Source organism: Coregonus clupeaformis, unplaced genomic scaffold (assembly GCF_020615455.1).
Source record: "Coregonus clupeaformis isolate EN_2021a unplaced genomic scaffold, ASM2061545v1 scaf2223, whole genome shotgun sequence".
NCBI classification, from domain to species: domain Eukaryota; kingdom Metazoa; phylum Chordata; class Actinopteri; order Salmoniformes; family Salmonidae; genus Coregonus; species Coregonus clupeaformis.
The window spans coordinates 26,459-44,214 of record NW_025535677.1 but is presented as its reverse complement, the minus strand read 5'-3'; the positions used below and the strand labels follow the sequence as shown (position 1 = coordinate 44,214).

General features: G+C 42.8%; 1 protein-coding gene across 1 annotated transcript; it reads right to left on the bottom strand.

Moving 5' to 3' along the window:
• Positions 1-2,312: 2,312 nt before the first annotated feature.
• On the bottom strand, positions 2,313-3,245 carry LOC123488361 (olfactory receptor 11A1-like). Its single transcript, XM_045219279.1, has one exon. The coding sequence runs from the start codon at positions 3,243-3,245 to the stop codon at positions 2,313-2,315; it is 933 nt and encodes a 310-aa protein (XP_045075214.1).
• Positions 3,246-17,756: the final 14,511 nt, after the last annotated feature.

Below are 17,756 nucleotides of genomic sequence, written 5' to 3'. Positions count from 1 at the left end.
GTACTGTAATAATATATAATGTTTTTTTTTTTTTTTGGGGGGGTGCCCTCCAACCCCTTGCACGGGAGCCACTGACTTTAAATGTTATGCTGTACCAGAGGTCTTCTTCATGTTAAAACGAACACACCCCACAAGCTGTTCCTCTCAGGGACATTATCATTGTATAGTGGTATTAAACAACACCTGTGCTTAAATTAAAGTGCAAACATACATTTAAGAATGAAGCAGAAACAGACGGTCCAGGTAGTTAGGGCAAATGCCAGACGGGCTGGTCCATCTTTAGCTCAGTGGCCGGTCTAAAAAGTTTGTAACCTTAGAGATAAGTATAGGACTGTAGTTGCCAAAAGTCCGTTTTAGCGAGCGTGCTCTCACAGATGCCATAATGGGACAGATACACTGATGCAATGTTTATCTAAGTCTATGTTTGTAACGCAAACTGAGGTGTCTTTAGGTGAAGTGTAGTTGTGGGGAAATGAGCTGATCTTCATCATTGTATATGAAGCTCCAAAATGCATTGTAATTATTTTAATTTACATTTACAATAAATAATGTTTTGTTTATTGTAGCATGACTAAATAAATAAACAACTGTTTGATCAAGCAAATGGATTCATCCGTTTTATTTTACAGGAAATTATTTGTGTATTTTACTAGGACAAGAAACAAAATCCAACAGTTTTCTAATTGACATTTCCTCAGTATTTCTAAAAGATCTGCTAGATCCTTCACTACTAGAGGAATAGTTTATTGCCCATTTGTGGAAACAGAATTTAATGGATGCTTACATCCTTTTGCTCTTTCCCCAACCCCCCTGAAACAGAAATACATGTCCATTGACATGCTAGAAGAACATAGGGTCAGTGACACAGCAGCATCCCTGATTTGACTTTACTACAGTGCTTTACAGTAGTATGACAGTAAAATACATTTAACGGAAATGCATAAGAATTTGCAGAAATAAAATGCAATACAAATGATTAGGTTGATGATAAAAAGAAATGTACAGTATAAGCATTCAGTTCTTCCAGCAGTTCTGGCAGCTCACATTCTGACAGATATTCCTGTCAGTCCTGGGATTCAAACTGGTAACCCTGTCCCTGCTGCTGTACAATCTAAAGTCATAATTGGTACCAGTTTAGGTTCAGATTTCTGATCTCCTTGGTCCTAATCCCTATATGATAGTGTGCAACAGTGATGGAACAGAACATAGCCACAGGAAGTAGGGGTGCTGAGGGTGATGCACCCCTGAAAAATCAGAGTTACTAAAAAATGTGAATATTTTTGGGCAACTTTTTTTTCTCACAAAATTCCTGCATTAACAGACCAATATAGCCTTATGTAGCGCAGGCATAGTGTTTTTTCCCCGCGGCTATGGAACAGAATGAACTGTACTGATTTTAATACATTAACCTCTCTGTTTACTGTGCTGTGCCTGTTGTAAATAACAGAAAAAAGGGTGGCTGCAGAGAAGTTGATGAAAGTGATCAAGTGGGGAGCACACGTATTAAAAGCCTTTTGTGACTCCTTTTAGGCTTTTAATCAAACAAGTAATATTTTTACATATGAGAGCACAATTAACACAGAAAGTAAAACCACTAGGCTTGCTATGATACATATACCATACAGGTTACTCAGTGCACTTTCAACACAGGATAATTTATCAACTGCTAAGTGAGAGAAAATGGTTATGGGAATAAAATATACCAAGGTTAACAACATCTTCACATTAGAAGGGGTCATAATGCTATGATATTGCAATGGCTTACAAATGGAGACAAACCAGTCATAAACCATCCCTGCTAGAATAATGTAAGCACACATTACATATACAGAAACACCTGCACTATACAACCTTCATGTTCCCTTTATCTCTGCCTCATGGCAAAAAGTGTAGAACTGCAGGAAATTAACTTGAAAACTGCAACAAAATAAAACATTTTCACGATGACAGACGTTTTAGGAAGATGGGCAGGGACACAGCTGTCCTAAAGTTAGTTGGGCCAATAGACCAGAGGTGGCAGAATGGGTTGGGGTGTAGTAGGGTCGTCCCAAAGATCCCACTAAGCATCTGTTTGAGCATAGCCTGAAGGTAGGGAGAGCAGTTCCCTTTGATGCTCCGTAGTTATGCAGTTAATTAGCTAACATGACACAAAACATTCTCACTTACAATACATAATAAACTTGCTGCAATTTTGTAAATAATCTTTGGGCTACAGAGAATTTATGCCAAAATGACACCTATTTGTACAGTCAATTATAGCAACTATTAGTAACAAAACACATAATTCAATATTACAAAAATGAACAATCAGGTTATTTTTCAGGGTTTAGGCCTAGTACCTTTATACAAGCCTGCCTGATTTTAACCATCCTAATGCCATACATAAAAGGATTGAAAAGTGGTGGACATACCAGAAAATAAACAAATAAAATAGTGCGAAGTATAGGTGGAAGATGTGCAGCATCATATCTGCCTTGTACAATCACAAATAAACAGCCAAAGAAGAAGTTCAGCAAAGAGGCTATATGTGGCGTACAAGTGTTAAATGCTTTCTGTTTCGTCTCTTTTGAAGACTTTAAACATATTTGTAGAATTCTTACATATGAGTATATGGTAGGAAATGTAGTACAAGAAAAAGTCAGCAAAGCGCCAGCAAGACCCGATATGTTATTCAGTATAGTATTTGAACATGCAAGCATGACTACGGAGTAGTTGTCACAATACACTCTATCTAGAACGTTACCACAAAATTGCAGTCGCAAAGTCAGGGAGATAATGATGGCGTTGATGAAAAAAGAATACACCCAGGGCAGTAGAATTAAGCCACAAATTATTTTAGGTGTCATAATATTGTTATATTCTAGAGGATAACAAATAGCAATGTACCTGTCATAGGACATAACTGCTAAATTACTAAATTCTGTTAAACTGTATGTGTACAACACATAAATCTGGAGACAACAATAAAGAAGGGAAATATCACGTGTGTCAGAGAGCAAGTAAAACATGAGAGCAGGAAACAAACCAGTGCTCCCATACAACTGATTAACAAACAAAGCACATATAAACAGATACATGGGTTCATGAAGGCTTCTTTCAATGCAGATAACTCCAATAAGGAAAGAATTGGCAAGAATGATGACAAAATATAATACAGTTACTACAGCAAAGTAGAAATACTTCAATTGTCCGATATCACCGTATGCAGCAAGCCTAAAGACCTTGAAGTGAGTAGAGTTCTCCATGGTCCTGGGAGTTGGTAAAGATGTGCTGTCAATGTTTGAAGAAGAGGAGCAAATCCTCATTCTGTAGCTTACATATAAGTTAAAACAATGAAATCACAAAGAACAGAAAACCTAAATGGATAATTCCTTGACTTGTTGATTCATTGATAGTTTTGCCCACATCTACAGTATGCTCACCAATATAGACAGCCATACATTGTCCTGATAACAAAATTCATAGCCTAAATCAAACAATATTATAATTTGTATCCTGCATGCATTAAAATTAATACATAAAAATTCAAAATAATACATTGATTACATGTATTCTAAATCCAAAATGAAGACAGATCATTTGTAATCCACGATGACCTCCTAAACTCAGCTCCTCACTTGATTCTTATACTTGTGAGATTTACTAAAAAAAATCGCCTGACATGGTGTGATATGCAAATGGTCACCAACACCTGGGGAAAATTAGATATTTTCAGCGTCAAGGAAACCATATAGAGAAAAACAGATACCATTTTGTAACACAGGCCCTCCAAGGTGTTCAAAGCCTTTCTTAGAAAATCCACCCAAAACCACTCATTCCTATAATTTACAGTGTTAAATAACACTAATATGTGAGAACAATAGTTTTTTTAAACTAATGTTTCATTTTGGCATTATTATAAGGTTGGTAGCATCATATGAAAATTGTTGTGGAAATCTGTTTCAGCTCAAGTCGACTACAAAATCCACAAGGCAATGCTCTCTCTATGGGCTGGGTGTAAAATTGCCTAAACAAACTGCACTATTTTAGGAGTCTACAATCTCACCATGTTCAACCTGCAGATCGATTTGCCTCACAGTGGAGTCTGACATTCGCAACGGCACCATGCAATGCACCCTGGACTGAAGAGGCAGACAAATAGGAGACAAGTGCTAGACCCTCTGTTAAAATACAAATGTATTTAGGTAGGAATATTGGTCTCGCTTTAAATGACAAATGCAGCTTATAAAGGCTTCATAAAGCCTTCATAAACAATACATAAATGTGTTACAAATCATCTATAATGTCATGCTTTATAACGGGTTCATAAATGTGGCATAACTGTGTGACATAACCCAATATGTCAAATATGACATAAACCTGTGCTTTATAAAGGGTGGCATAAGCACCGCTTACTAAAGGCCTTACATCATATTAAATTGAGGCATCACAAATTTACAACCCTGCCATGCATCTTGGTAGAGCATTGCAACACCAGGATAGTAGGTTCAATTCCCAGGGCCACCCACACGTAAAAATTTATTCACACGTGAATAAGTTGCTTTGGATAAAAGTGTCTGATAAATTTGATATATTATATTACTCTAAAACGTATTTCCCTCTTGGGTGCATGTTGGACCTGACCTCAACTTTCTCCAAAATGCTGTGCTGCAGCCTTCCCTCCGTAAGGCAATCAAACAGGCAAAACGTCAGTACAGAGACAAAGTGGAGTCACAATTCAATTGCTCAGACACGTGGCAGGGTCTACAGACAATCACGGATTACAAAGGGAAACCCAGCCACGTCGCGGACACCGACGTCTTGCTCCGGGACTAGCAGAACACCTTCTTCACCCGCTTTGAGGATAACACAGTGCCACCGACGCGGCCCGCTCTCAAGGACTGTGGGCTCTCGTTCTCTGTGGCCGACGTGAGCAAGACATTTAAGCGTGTTAACCCTCGCAAGGCTGCCGACCCAGACGGCATTCCTAGCCGCGTCCAAAGAGCATGCTGGCTGGAGTGTTTAAGGACATATTCAATCTCTCCCTATCCCAGTCTGCTGTCCCCACTTGCTTCAAGATGTCAACCATTGTTCCTGTACCCCAAGAAAGCAAAGGTAACTGAACTAAATGACTATCACCCCGTAGCACTCCCTTCTGTCCTCATGAAGTGCTTTGAGAGGCTAGTTATTGATCATATCACCTCTACCTTACCTGTCACCCTAGACCCACTTCAATTTGCATACCGCCCCAATAGATCCACAGACGATGCAATCGCCATCACACTGCACACTGTCCTATCCCATCTGGACAAGAGGAATACCTATGTAAGAATGCTGTTCATTAACTATAGATCAGCCTTCAACACCATAGTACCCTCCAAGCTCATCATTAAGCTCCGGGCCCTGGATCTGAACCCCGCCCTGTGCAACTGGGTTCTGGACTTTTTGACGGGCCACCCCCAGGTGGTGAAGGTAGGAAACAACACCTCCACTTTGCTGATCCTCAACACAGGGGACCCACAAGGGTGCGAGCTCAGCCCCCTCCAGTACTCCCTGTTCACCCATGACTGCGTGGCCACGCACGCCTCCAACTCAATCATCAAGTTTGCAGACGACACAACAGTAGTAGGCCTGATTACCAACAATGACGAGACAGCCTACAGGGAGGAGGTGAGGGCCCTGGCGGAGTGGTGCCAGGAAAATAACCTTGTGGACTTCAGGAAACAGCAGAGGGAGCACGCCTCTATCCACATCAACGGCTACGCAGTGGAGAAGGTGGAAAGCTTCAAGTTCCTCGGATTACACATCACTGACAATCTGAAATGGTCCACCCACACAGACTGTGTGGTGAAGAAGGCGCAACAGCGCCTTTTCAACCTTAGGAGGCTGAAGAAATTTGTCTTGGCCCCTAAGACAGTCACAAACTTTTACAGATAGACAATTGAGAGCATCCTGTCGGGCTGTATCACTGTCTGGTACGGCAAGACAAAGGAGCTGATCGGGGACTACAGGAAAAGGCGGGCCAAACAGGCCCCCATTAACATCGATGGGGCTGTAGTGGAGTGGGTCGAGAGTTTCAAGTTCCTTGGTGTCCATATCACCAACAAACTATCATGGTACAAACACACCAAGACAGTCGTGAAGAGGGCTCCCCTCAGGAGATTGAAAAGATTTGGCATGGGTCCCCAGATCCTCAAAAGGTTCTACAGCTGCACCATCGAGAGCATCCTGACCGGTTGCATAACAACCTGGTATGGCAACTGCTCGGCATCTGACCGTAAGGCGCTACAGAGGGTAGTGCATACGGTCCAGTACATCACTGGGGCCAAGCTTCCTGCCATCCAGGACAAATATACTTGGCGGTGTCAGAGGTAAGCCCAAAAAATTGTCAAAGACTCCAGTCACCCAAGTCATAGACTGTTCTCTCTGCTACCTCACTGCAAACGGTACCGGAGCGCCAACTCTAGGACCAAAAGGCTCCTTAACAGCTTCTACCTCCTAGCCATAAGACTGCTGAACAACTAATAAAATGGCACCCGGACTATTTACATTGACAACCCCCCCCACACACATTTATTTTTACACTGCTGCTACCCGCTGTCTATTATCTATGTACAGTCACTTTACCCCTACCTACGTATACAAATTATCTCTACGAACCTGTACCCCCGCACATTGACTCGGTACCGGTACCCCCTGTATATAGCCTCGTTATTGTTATTTTTATAATTTTTTACTTTAGTTTATTTGGTAAATATTTTCTTAACTCTTTATTGAACTGTATTGTTGGTTAAGGGCTTGTAAGTAAGCATTTCACGGTAAGGTCTACACCTGTTGTATTCGGCGCATGTGACAAATAATGTTTGTTTTGATTTGATTTGAACTGCACCGCTCGCAACCGCAGGGTTCTGCAGAGGGCTCTCCAGAGGGTGTTGTAGTCTGCCCAACGCATCACCGGGGGCACACTGCCTGCCCTCCAGGACATCAACCATCCGAACCACGGCCTGTTCACCCCGCTACCATCCAGAAGGCGAGGTCAGTACAGGTGCATCAAAGCTGGGACCGAGAGACTGAAAAACTGCTTCTATCTCAAGGCCATCAGACTGTTAAATAGCCATCACTAGCCGGCTACCACCCTGTTACTCAACCCTGCACCATAGAGGCTGCTTTGTCATTATGGGCTATTGTGTGTAGATTGATGCGGGAAAAAACCCCAATGTAATCAATTTTAGAATAAGGCTGTAACCTAACAAAATGTCGAAAAAGTCAATGGGTCTGAATACTTCCCGAAGGTACTTTACATAGACATGGAATCACTGGTCACTTTAAAAATGGAACACTAGTCACTTTAATAATGTTTACATACTGCTTTACTCATTTCATATGTATATACTGTATTCTATTCTACTGTATTTTAGTCAATGCCACTCCGACATGGCTCGTCCCAATATTTATATATTTCTTAATTTCATTATTTTAGATTTCAAATCAAATAAAATTTTATTTGCCACATGCACCGAATACAACAGGTGTAGACATTACCGTGAAATGCTTACTTACAGCCCTTAACCAACAATGCATTTTTTTCTTAATAAAAAAGTAAAATAAAACAACATCAACAAAAAAGTGTTGAGAAAAAAAGAGCAGAAGTAAAATAAAATAACAGTAGGGAGGCTATATACAGGGGGGTACCGGTGCAGAGTCAATGTGCGGGGGCACCGGCTAGTTGAGGTAGTTGAGGTAATATATACATGTGGGTAGAGTTAAAGTGACTATGCATAAATAATTAACAGAGTAGCAGCAGCGTAAAAAGATGGGGTGGGGGTGCAAATAGTCCAGGTAGCCATGATTAGCTGTTCAGGAGTCTTATGGCTTGGGGGTAGAAGCTGTTGAGAAGCCTTTTGGACATAGACTTGGCGCTCCGGTACCGCTTGCCATGCGGTAGCAGAGAGAACAGTCTATGACTAGGGTGGCTGGAGTCTTTGACAATTTTGAGGGCCTTCCTCTGACACCGCCTGGTATAGAGGTCCTAGATTTGTGTGTATTGTTGTGAATTGTTAGATACTACTGCACTGTTGGAGCTAGGAACACAAGCATTTTGCTACATTCGCAATAACATCTTCTAAATATGTGTATGTGACCAATAAAATTTGATTTGATTTGAGTTGCTGACGAGATGCTGATAATGTGATGAGTTCGCAAATCAAATGCCCAATTGTGGTGCCATCTCGACAGCGAAAAACAAGTAAGTTAACCTTTAATTATTGGAATTTAAATTAGTTTGTAGTAGTTAAGTGTTGAGTTAGATTACATACTGTAGCTACCTCAGTCGTTATTTCAAATAATTTTGGTGACTTTACAACAATTGCTAACTAGCTGAAATTTTGCTAGCTATCTAGCAGGCTCAGCTAAATAAAAATCCCCTTAGATACATCCATATCTTATAGTCAAATCATGAGATTTGTAAATTAAAAAGGAATATAATAATACGAATCGAAGGGAGTTTCCCATCTCCCCATTTAGAGTTTCTGGCGCAGCACAGAAATGCCCTTATCCAGATGGTGTGACAAAGGCATTTCCTAACAGACCTGCTAACTTTCTTTGTTGTTACTTTGAAGGTTGGAACCAACATGCAGTACCTCCTGCAGGCAGAGAGGCAAGCACCATTCGTCCGCCAGCTCAGGGACAAGCTACACTAATCACACTCCTGTCTGACTTTAAATTAAGTACGGCTTCATGCAATATAGAGTCTTTATGGATGTGTTATGAATGACCGAAGGTGTCTCACTTCAAACTAAGTATTACAGGACACTACATAAAGTGTCAATAAATAGGTTATTAACATTATGCTGATTTATGAAGGTTCTCTCTTGATCCACAGGTTAGTGTAGGGTATGTGAGAGGTATTTAAATGGGTTGATGGACCTGCAAAGCTTGTGTGTGTTTCAGAGCCAAGATGATTTGGAGTAGTCCAACCTTAGACCACCATACCAGTAATTCCTCTTCTGGAGACCAGTGCTTGATTACAACCTGTTACAATGGTGGCAACATTTGTGGCTGATCTTTCAGCAGGGAGTGGGTGAATGTGTCAAAGACCTGATGTGCCCAACACTGCAAGGTATGGCTCGTTTCTGTTGTGTGCATTTTTGTGTACTGAGGAACATGTAACTTGGTTCCAGAAGAAAGCCACATTCAATTTCTTTAGGTTGGGGGCTTTTATCAAGGTAAGTGTTTCTTGGTGTAATGTCATCTCCAGGCTATTGCACACACAGCACATATAAGCCTGGTATATATCTACCATTCAAAGTAGGCTTTAGTGGGAGTAACCAAAGAATTCTATAGGAGTGACCTTACTGAGTAAAGTATTTGTCATCGTCACTAGTTAACACAGTAAAAAGGTCATAATTATGGCTAAATTTGTCCATTTCCACAATTTATCTTCTTAAAATTTGATTTGAAACCTAACCCTAACTAATGATGACCAAGTTTGATGCATTGGTCCACTAGACCTTCCACACATTTGGGCGGAAGTGTCTGGGAACGAGATTAGGTGTAATGTGACTAACATGACTTCACTTTAGAGCGTATTCCAATCTATTGACCCAATATGTCACCCTTTATTAAGCACATGGTTATATCATATTCGACATAGTGGGTTATGTCACATTTGACATTGGTGATTGTCACATAGGTGTAATGCCACATTTATGAACCCTTTATAAAGCATGATACGGTTATCGATACTAACACATTTATGTAGTTAGCCTTTATAAGCTGAACATCATTTAAAGCGGGTCTGGAATGTTGCAAAAATATGACCAATGGCTCATTCGAGAGAAGTCAACCTCCTGCGTTATGACATCGGCCAGTATCGAAATCTGACATTTATGATAGATGTTTTTACGATCTAAAAGTCTTATTCCTATTAACGTCCACATGCTCTTAAGGAAATTGTGAATGTCATGGATACATTAGAACTAGTAGATATATGGAGGCTTAAATATGCTGATCTAGTGAGATATACATGGCGGAGACTGAATCAAGCTAGTCGTCTTGACTTCTTTCTTATCTCATTCTCGTTGGCACCAAAAGTAAAAAAAGTGTTGATAGGGGACAGAATGCGGTCGGACCATCATATAATAGGCATATACATTACTCTGACTGAATTTCCACGTGGGCGAGGATATTGGAAATGTAATCAAAGCCTATTAGATGGTCATTTATTTATAATTAGAACAAAGGAATTTATAACTGACTTTTTCCAACATAACATAGGTACAGCGAATCCCCTTATTGTATGGGACACCTTTAAATGTGCCTTTAGAGGCCATGCAATTCAGTACTCATCTCGAAAACAAAAGCAATTTAGGTCAAAAGAGTTTATACTAAGAAAGGAAATAGAAAGTCTAACAGAACAGATAGATGGCAATAAAAACTGTAACATAGAGGCTCAGAATAAATTAGAGGAAAAACAAAAAGAAATGGAAAAACTTATTCAAGAAAGATCAAGTGTAATATATTATAAAAATAAAGCAAACTGGATGGAATATGGGGAAAAATGCACAAAATTCTTTTTTAATCTTCAACATAGGAATGCTACCAAAAAGAACTTAATGAAACTGGTTACAATTGACGGAGTCACCATAATTCACCTAATGATATTTTGAAGGAAGAAACAAAGTATTTTAAGCATATGTTTTCTTTTCAGTCGCCTCCATCTCCTCTAACTGAAGCTAATTGTAGAGATTTTTTTTCTATTGATAATGTCAAATTAACAGCCACACAGAAAGACTCATGTGAAAGTGAAATTACAGAGGAGGAACTTCTGGATGCAATTAACGACTTTAAGTCCGGGAAAACTCCAGGGTTGGATGGCATACCAATCGAGGTATACCAAACCTTTTTTGATATACTAAGAGGACCGTTATTAGCATGTTTTAACCACTCTTATGTAAATGGTAGATTATCTGACACTCAAGAAGAGGGGTCTGATCTCATTATTACTGAAACAGGATACAAGTGGAAAATATAAAGATCCAGTCCATTTACAAAATTGGAGGCCCTTACACTTCAGTGTTGTGATGCAAAAATCCTAGCAAAATGTATAGCGCATAGAATTAAAAAGGTATTGTCGGATATTATTCATTCTAATCAGACAGGTTTTTACATGGAAGATACATTGGAGATAATATAAGGCAATTATTGGAAACAATAGAACACTATGGAAAATATGGGGAAACCAGGCCTGCTATTCATAGCAGACTTCGAAAAAGGCATTTGATAAAGTTCGACTGGAATTTATATATAAATGCCTGGAGCATTTCAATTTTGGAGAATCTCTTATAAAATGGGTCAAAATCATGTATAGTAACCCTAGGTGTAAAATAGTAAATAATGGCTATTTCTCAGAAAGTTTTAAACTGTCAAGAGGAGTGAAACAAGGTTGTCCACTATCGGCATATCTATTTATTGTGGCCATCGAGATGTTAGCTATTAAAATCAGATCCAATAATAATATCAGAGGATTAGAAATACAGGGCTTAAAAACAAAGGTGTCATTGTACGCAGATGATTCATGTTTTCTTTTAGATCCACAACTAGAATCCCTCCACAGCCTCATAGAGGATCTAGATACATTTTCTAACCTCTCTGGATTAAAACCAAATTATGACAAATGTACTATATTACGTATTGGATCACTAAAAAATACAATTTTTACATTACCATGTAGTTTACCAATAAAATGGTCTGATGGTGATGTGGATATACTCGGAATACATATCCCAAAGGAAATAAATGATATCACTTCAATAAATTTTAATAGAAAGTTAGCAAAAATAGATAAGATCTTACTACCATGGAAAGGAAAATACCTGTCAATTTGTGGAAAAATCACCCTGATTAACTCTTTAGTATTATCCCAGTTTACCTATTTGCTTATGGTCTTGCCTACGCCTAGCAAACAGTTTTTTAAATTATATGAGAAAAAAATATTCAATTTTATTTGGAGCGGCAAGCCAGACAAAATTAAAAGAGCATATTTATATAATGAATATGAATTCGGAGGACAGAAATTATTAAATATTAAAGCATTAGACCTATCACTAAAATCTTCAGTCATCCAAAAGTTATACTTAAATCCGAACTGGTTCTCAAGCAAATTAGTAAGATTGTGTCACCCACTGTTCAAGAAAGGCCTTTTTCCCTTTATTCAGATTACAACCTCTCACTTTCAGTTATTTGAAAGGAAATAATCTCCCAAATGTCACTATTTCTAAAACAAGCCATAGAAAGTTGGTTGCAATTTCAATTTAATCCTCCAGAAACGACAGAACAAATAATGCAACAAATATTGTGGTTAAATTCAAATATACTAATTGACAAAAAACCTTTATTTTTTGACAGAATGTTTAAAAAAGGTATAATCTTCGTAAATGATATCATCTGTAGGACTGGTGGAGTTATGTCGCACATGCAGCTAACAAAACATATGGAAATGTCTGCTCTACCCAAAATTACAACCAAATATTTGCAGCCTTACCGCAAAAGTGGAAGAGGAAAGTTGAAGGGGGAGAAAGTAAGGAACTTGTCTGTCGGCCTTGCATTAAAGAACATAATTGGTTAAGGAAAACTGTGATAAATAAAAAAGTATATCAGTTTCACTTAAGGACCAAAGGATTGACAGCCGTCCCATATAGATTGCAAAATAGTTGGGAAGAGATCTTTGACGTACCGATCCCATGGCATAGTGTTTATGAACTGACACGCAAAACGACACCGGATTCAAAAATTAGAATCTTTCAATTTAAATTATTATATAAAATTCTTGCTACCAATAGAATGTTATTTATATGGGGGATACAATCTTCCCAGCTCTGCAGATTTTGCTGTGAAGAGATAGAATCATTAGATCATTTGTTTTGGTTCTGTCCATTTGTAGGAGAATATAACACATTAGATCTGGAAAAAGATAATACAAGCAAAAAAACATGCGTTTTTTGTGTTTTCTTTTTTGCATCATCTTTGGAATGCAAGAGAAAGGCCAGAGAGTGATGTAGGAATCTAGTTGTAATTTAGATTTTGTCCACAAGATGGAGCATTGTGTGTGCAAAGTTTCAGACTCAACCAGTGAATAATTACTTTACTACTCAATATTTTGTATCAAGTCTGCCAGGAGTTTCCCAAATGTTCAGAATTGCTCAATTTAAGCTTTCTGCCCATATAAGACATGTATATGTCCCGGAAAGTTGTCGTTGTTTACAACGCCATTCTAGTCACATATTGCATATTGAGCAGCAAACGTCCCTGTATAGGGACACTGATCCCGTAGAGGTTAAATCTTGAATCTGCAGTTGAAACAATTAAAAAGCTGAAGGATGGGCCTAGAGAAATGTAAACACTTTGAAATTCATAGACCGAGCTATGGATGCAAGGACTGAACATCCATGATATCACAATTGTAGTTTTAAGCATGTTTTGAGGCTATACAATGTTTGTTTACATTTACGTTGTTCGACAGTTCAATGACGGGGTACATCAGTTGAATCAAGCTCATGACGCATTTGTAAGTCCTATTCTTCAAGAATCAATGTGTATATATGAGAGAGCAGCGCCGGAGAAGATGGCTGCCGTTTTACAGCCCTCTAACCAATTGTACTATTATGTGTGTTTTTCCGCGTTATTTGTAATTTATTTTGTACATAATGTTTCTGCCATCGTCTCTTATAACCAAAAAGAGCTTCTGTGTCAAGAGTTGCTGTAGGTAGGTGTGGTGTGGAATCAGGCGCAGGACGCAGAAGTTAAGTCCAACAAAGACTTTAGTAGATCACACAAAATATAATCCAAAAACAGCCCGGAGGCGAGAAAAGCGCGCACAGGCGTAAACAAACGGGCGCACTAAACATGTGCGTAATCTTCTCCTTAAAACAAACAAGGAGGTAAGCTACAAAATAGAGCACCAAAACAGGTAGCGCAGCAACACGACAAGGAACAATTACACACAACACCTAAACTAACAACAAGGAACTAAATAGGGTGCTTAATTAGACATAACACAAAACAGGTGTGACAAACAGACAAAACCAATCAAACAAGAAACATAGAACCGTGACAGTACCCCCCCCTTGACGCGCGGCTCCAGCCGTGCGCCGCCCCCGGCCTCGGGGACGACCAGGAGGACGCGGAGCAGGGTGCGTAGGATGACCACGATGGAATTCGGTCAGCAGGGACGGATCCAGAATGTCCCTCCTCGGCACCCAGCACCGCTCCTCCGGACCGTACCCCTCCCACTCCACGAGATATTGGAGACCCCCCATCCGGCGTCTCGAATCCAGGATGGTCCGAACAGTGTGCGCCGGAGCCCCCTTGATGTCCAACGGGGCGGAGGAGTCTCCTCTATCTCAAAATCCTGGAGAGGACCAGCTACCACCGGCCTGAGGAGAGACACATGGAACGAGGGGTTAATATTCTTGTAATCAATGGGCAGTTGTAACCTGTAACACACCTCGTTCAATCTCCTCAGGACTTTAAAAGGCCCCCACAAACCGCCGACCCAGCTTCCGGCAGGGGCAGGCGGAGGGGCAGGTTTCTGGTTGAGAGCCAGACTCGATCTCCAGGTGCGTACACTGGCCCCTCACTGCGGTGTGAGGTCGGCGCTCGTCTTCTGTCGACGGATGGCTCGCTGCAGATGGACGTGTGCAGCGTTCCACGTCTCCTCAGAGCGCCGCACCCACTCATCCACAGCAGGGGCCTCGATCTGGCTCTCATGCCAAGGTGCCAGAACCGGCTGGTACCCTAACACACACTGGAAAGGGGTTAGTCTAGTGGAGGAGTGGCGGAGAGAGTTCTGTGCCATCTCGGCCCAGGGCACATATCTCGCCCACTCCTCCGGCCGGCCCTGACAATATGACCTCAGAAACCTACCCACATCCTGGTTGACTCGTTCGACCTGCCCATTACTCTCCGGGTGGTAACCCGAGGTAAGGCTCACCGAGACCCCCAACCGTTCCATAAAGGCTCTCCAGACTCTGGAGGTAAACTGGGGGCCTCGATCGGACACTATATCCTCGGGTACCCGTAATGCCGGAAGACGTGAGTAAATAGAGCCTCAGCGGTCTGTAGGGCAGTAGGAAGACCCGGCATGGGAAGGAGACGACAGGCCTTCGAGAACCGATCCACAACGACCAGGATGGTGGTATTCCCTTGTGAGGAGGGAAGGTCGGTAACAAAATCCACCGAGAGGTGAGACCAGGGTCGTTGTGGAACGGGCAGGGGTTGTAATTTACCCCTGGGCAAGTGTCTGGGCGCACACACTGAGCAGGAGGAGACATAAACCCTCACATCCCTGGCTAACGTTGGCCACCAGTATTTTGTACTAAGGCAGTGCACTGTCCGGCCAATACCTGGATGTCCAGAGGAGGGTGACGTGTGAGCCCAATAAATCAGCCGATCCCGGACCTCGAGCGGGACGTACGTCCGACTGACCGGACACTGTGGAGGGCTAGGGTCGGTGCGTAATGCCCGCTCGATCTCCGCATCGACCTCCCACACCACCGGTGCCACCAGACAAGACTCCGGTAGTATGGGAATGGGCTCCACGCACCTCTCCTCCGTGTCATACCGCCGAGACAGGGCATCTGCCTTCCCGTTCTGGGACCCAGGGATGTAAGTGATCTTGAACACAAACCGGGCGAGAAACATAGTCCATCGAGCCTGGCGAGGATTCAGTCTCCTAGCTGCCCGAATGTATTCCAGGTTACGGTGGTCGGTCAGAATGAGGAAAGGGTGTTGAGCCCCCTCAAGCCAATGCCTCCACACCTTTAGGGCCTGTACTACGGCTAACAGCTCCCTGTCCCCTACGTCATAATTCCGCTCCGCCGGACTGAGCTTTTTAGAATAAAAAGCACAGGGGCGGAGCTTAGGTGGTGTGCCTGCCCCGATACCGGCCTCAGACGCGTCTACCTCTACTTGGAAGGGTAAAGTGGGATCCGGGTGCGCCAGCACTGGAGCCGAGGTAAACAGGTCCTTCAGTCTCCCAAAAGCCCTGTCCGCCTCAGCCGACCACCGCAAGCGCACCGGACCCCCCTTCAGAAGAGACGTTATGGGAGCTGCCACCTGTCCAAAACCCCCGGATAAACCTCCGGTAGTAATTGCAAAACCCAAGAACCGCTGCACCTCTTTAACCGTAGTTGGGGTTTGCCAATTACGCACGGCAGACACCCGGTCAACCTCCATTCTCACCCCTGACGCAGACAACTGGTAACCCAAAAGGAGACTGACTCCTGTAAGAACAGACATTTCTCGGCTTTGACATACAGGTCATGCTCCAACAGTCTCCTCAATACCCTGCGCACCAGGGCTACATGCTCGGCCCGAGTAGAACTGTACACAAGAATATCATCTATGTACACCACTACTCCCTGCGCCTGCATGTCCCGGAAAATCTCATCTACAAAAGATTGGAAGACTGATGGAGCATTCATTAAACCATATGGCATGACGAGATACTCGTAATGGCCGGAGGTAGTACTAAATGCTGTCTTCCACTCATCGCTCCCTCCTAATGCGCACCAAGTTATATGCGCTCCTGAGGTCCAATTTTGTGAAGAACCGTGCCCCGTGTAAGGACTCCGTCATGGTCGCAATCAGCGGGAGTGGATAACTATATTTCACAGTCACCTGATTGAGACCGCGGTAATCAATACACGGACGCAAACCTCCATCCTTTTTCTTCACAAAAAGAAGCTTGAGGACGCGGGAGAAGTGGAGGACCGTATGTATCCCTGTCTCAGAGACTCGGCAATGTATGTCTCCATTGCCCTTTTCTCCTCCTGTGACAAAGGATACACATGGCTCCGCGGGAGCGCAGCTCCTGCCTGGAGGTCTATCGCACAATCCCCCTGTCTATGAGGCGGCAACCGTGCCGCTCTTGTTTTACTAAACACGAGTGCCAAATCCTCATACTCAGGCGGAATGTGCAGTGCTGGCATCTGGTTCGGACTCTCCACCGAGGTCGCCCCTACGGAAACACCCAGACATAGCCCCTCACACTGAGCAGACCACCCTTTAAGAGCCTTCTCTCGCCACGAAATCGTAGGATCATGGGTAATCAACCAGGGAAGCCCCAGTACCACCGGATACGCAGGAGAGTCGATCAGATAGAGTTGAATCGTCTCCTCATGACCCTCCTGCGTCATCATCCTAAGTGGCGCCGTGACCTCCCTAATCAACCCAGATCCTAACGGACGACTATCTAGGGCATGTACAGGGAAAGGCTTATCGACCGGAAGGAGGGGAATCCCTAACTCAACACAGAATTTACGATCTACAAAATTCCCAGCTGCGCCTGAATCGACTAGCGCCTTATGCTGGGAACGAGGTGCAACCTGTGGGAAACAAACAGGTAATGTTAAGTGTATGACAGAAAGCTCTGGGTAAGTAGGGCGCCTACTCACCTGGGAGGACTCCCCAATGTGTGACCTGCCATCTCCCTCACCAGGGGACCCTCCCCAGCACCTAGCCGCGGTGTGCCCTCCGCGGCCACAGTTGGTGCAGGAGACTGCCCCCCTCGGGCTCCTTCTACTCCTCCCTCTAGCGCCAGCACCTCCGAGCTCCATCGGGCTCGGCTCGGGAGCGCTGGAGGGTGGAATGGCGGCCCCCACCTGGGACGTCCCGCGGGTCGCGAGCAGGGTGTCCAGCCGAATGGCCATGTCCACCAACTGGTCAAATGTTAGTGTAGTATCCCTGCACGCTAACTCTCTGCGGACGTCCTCCTGAAG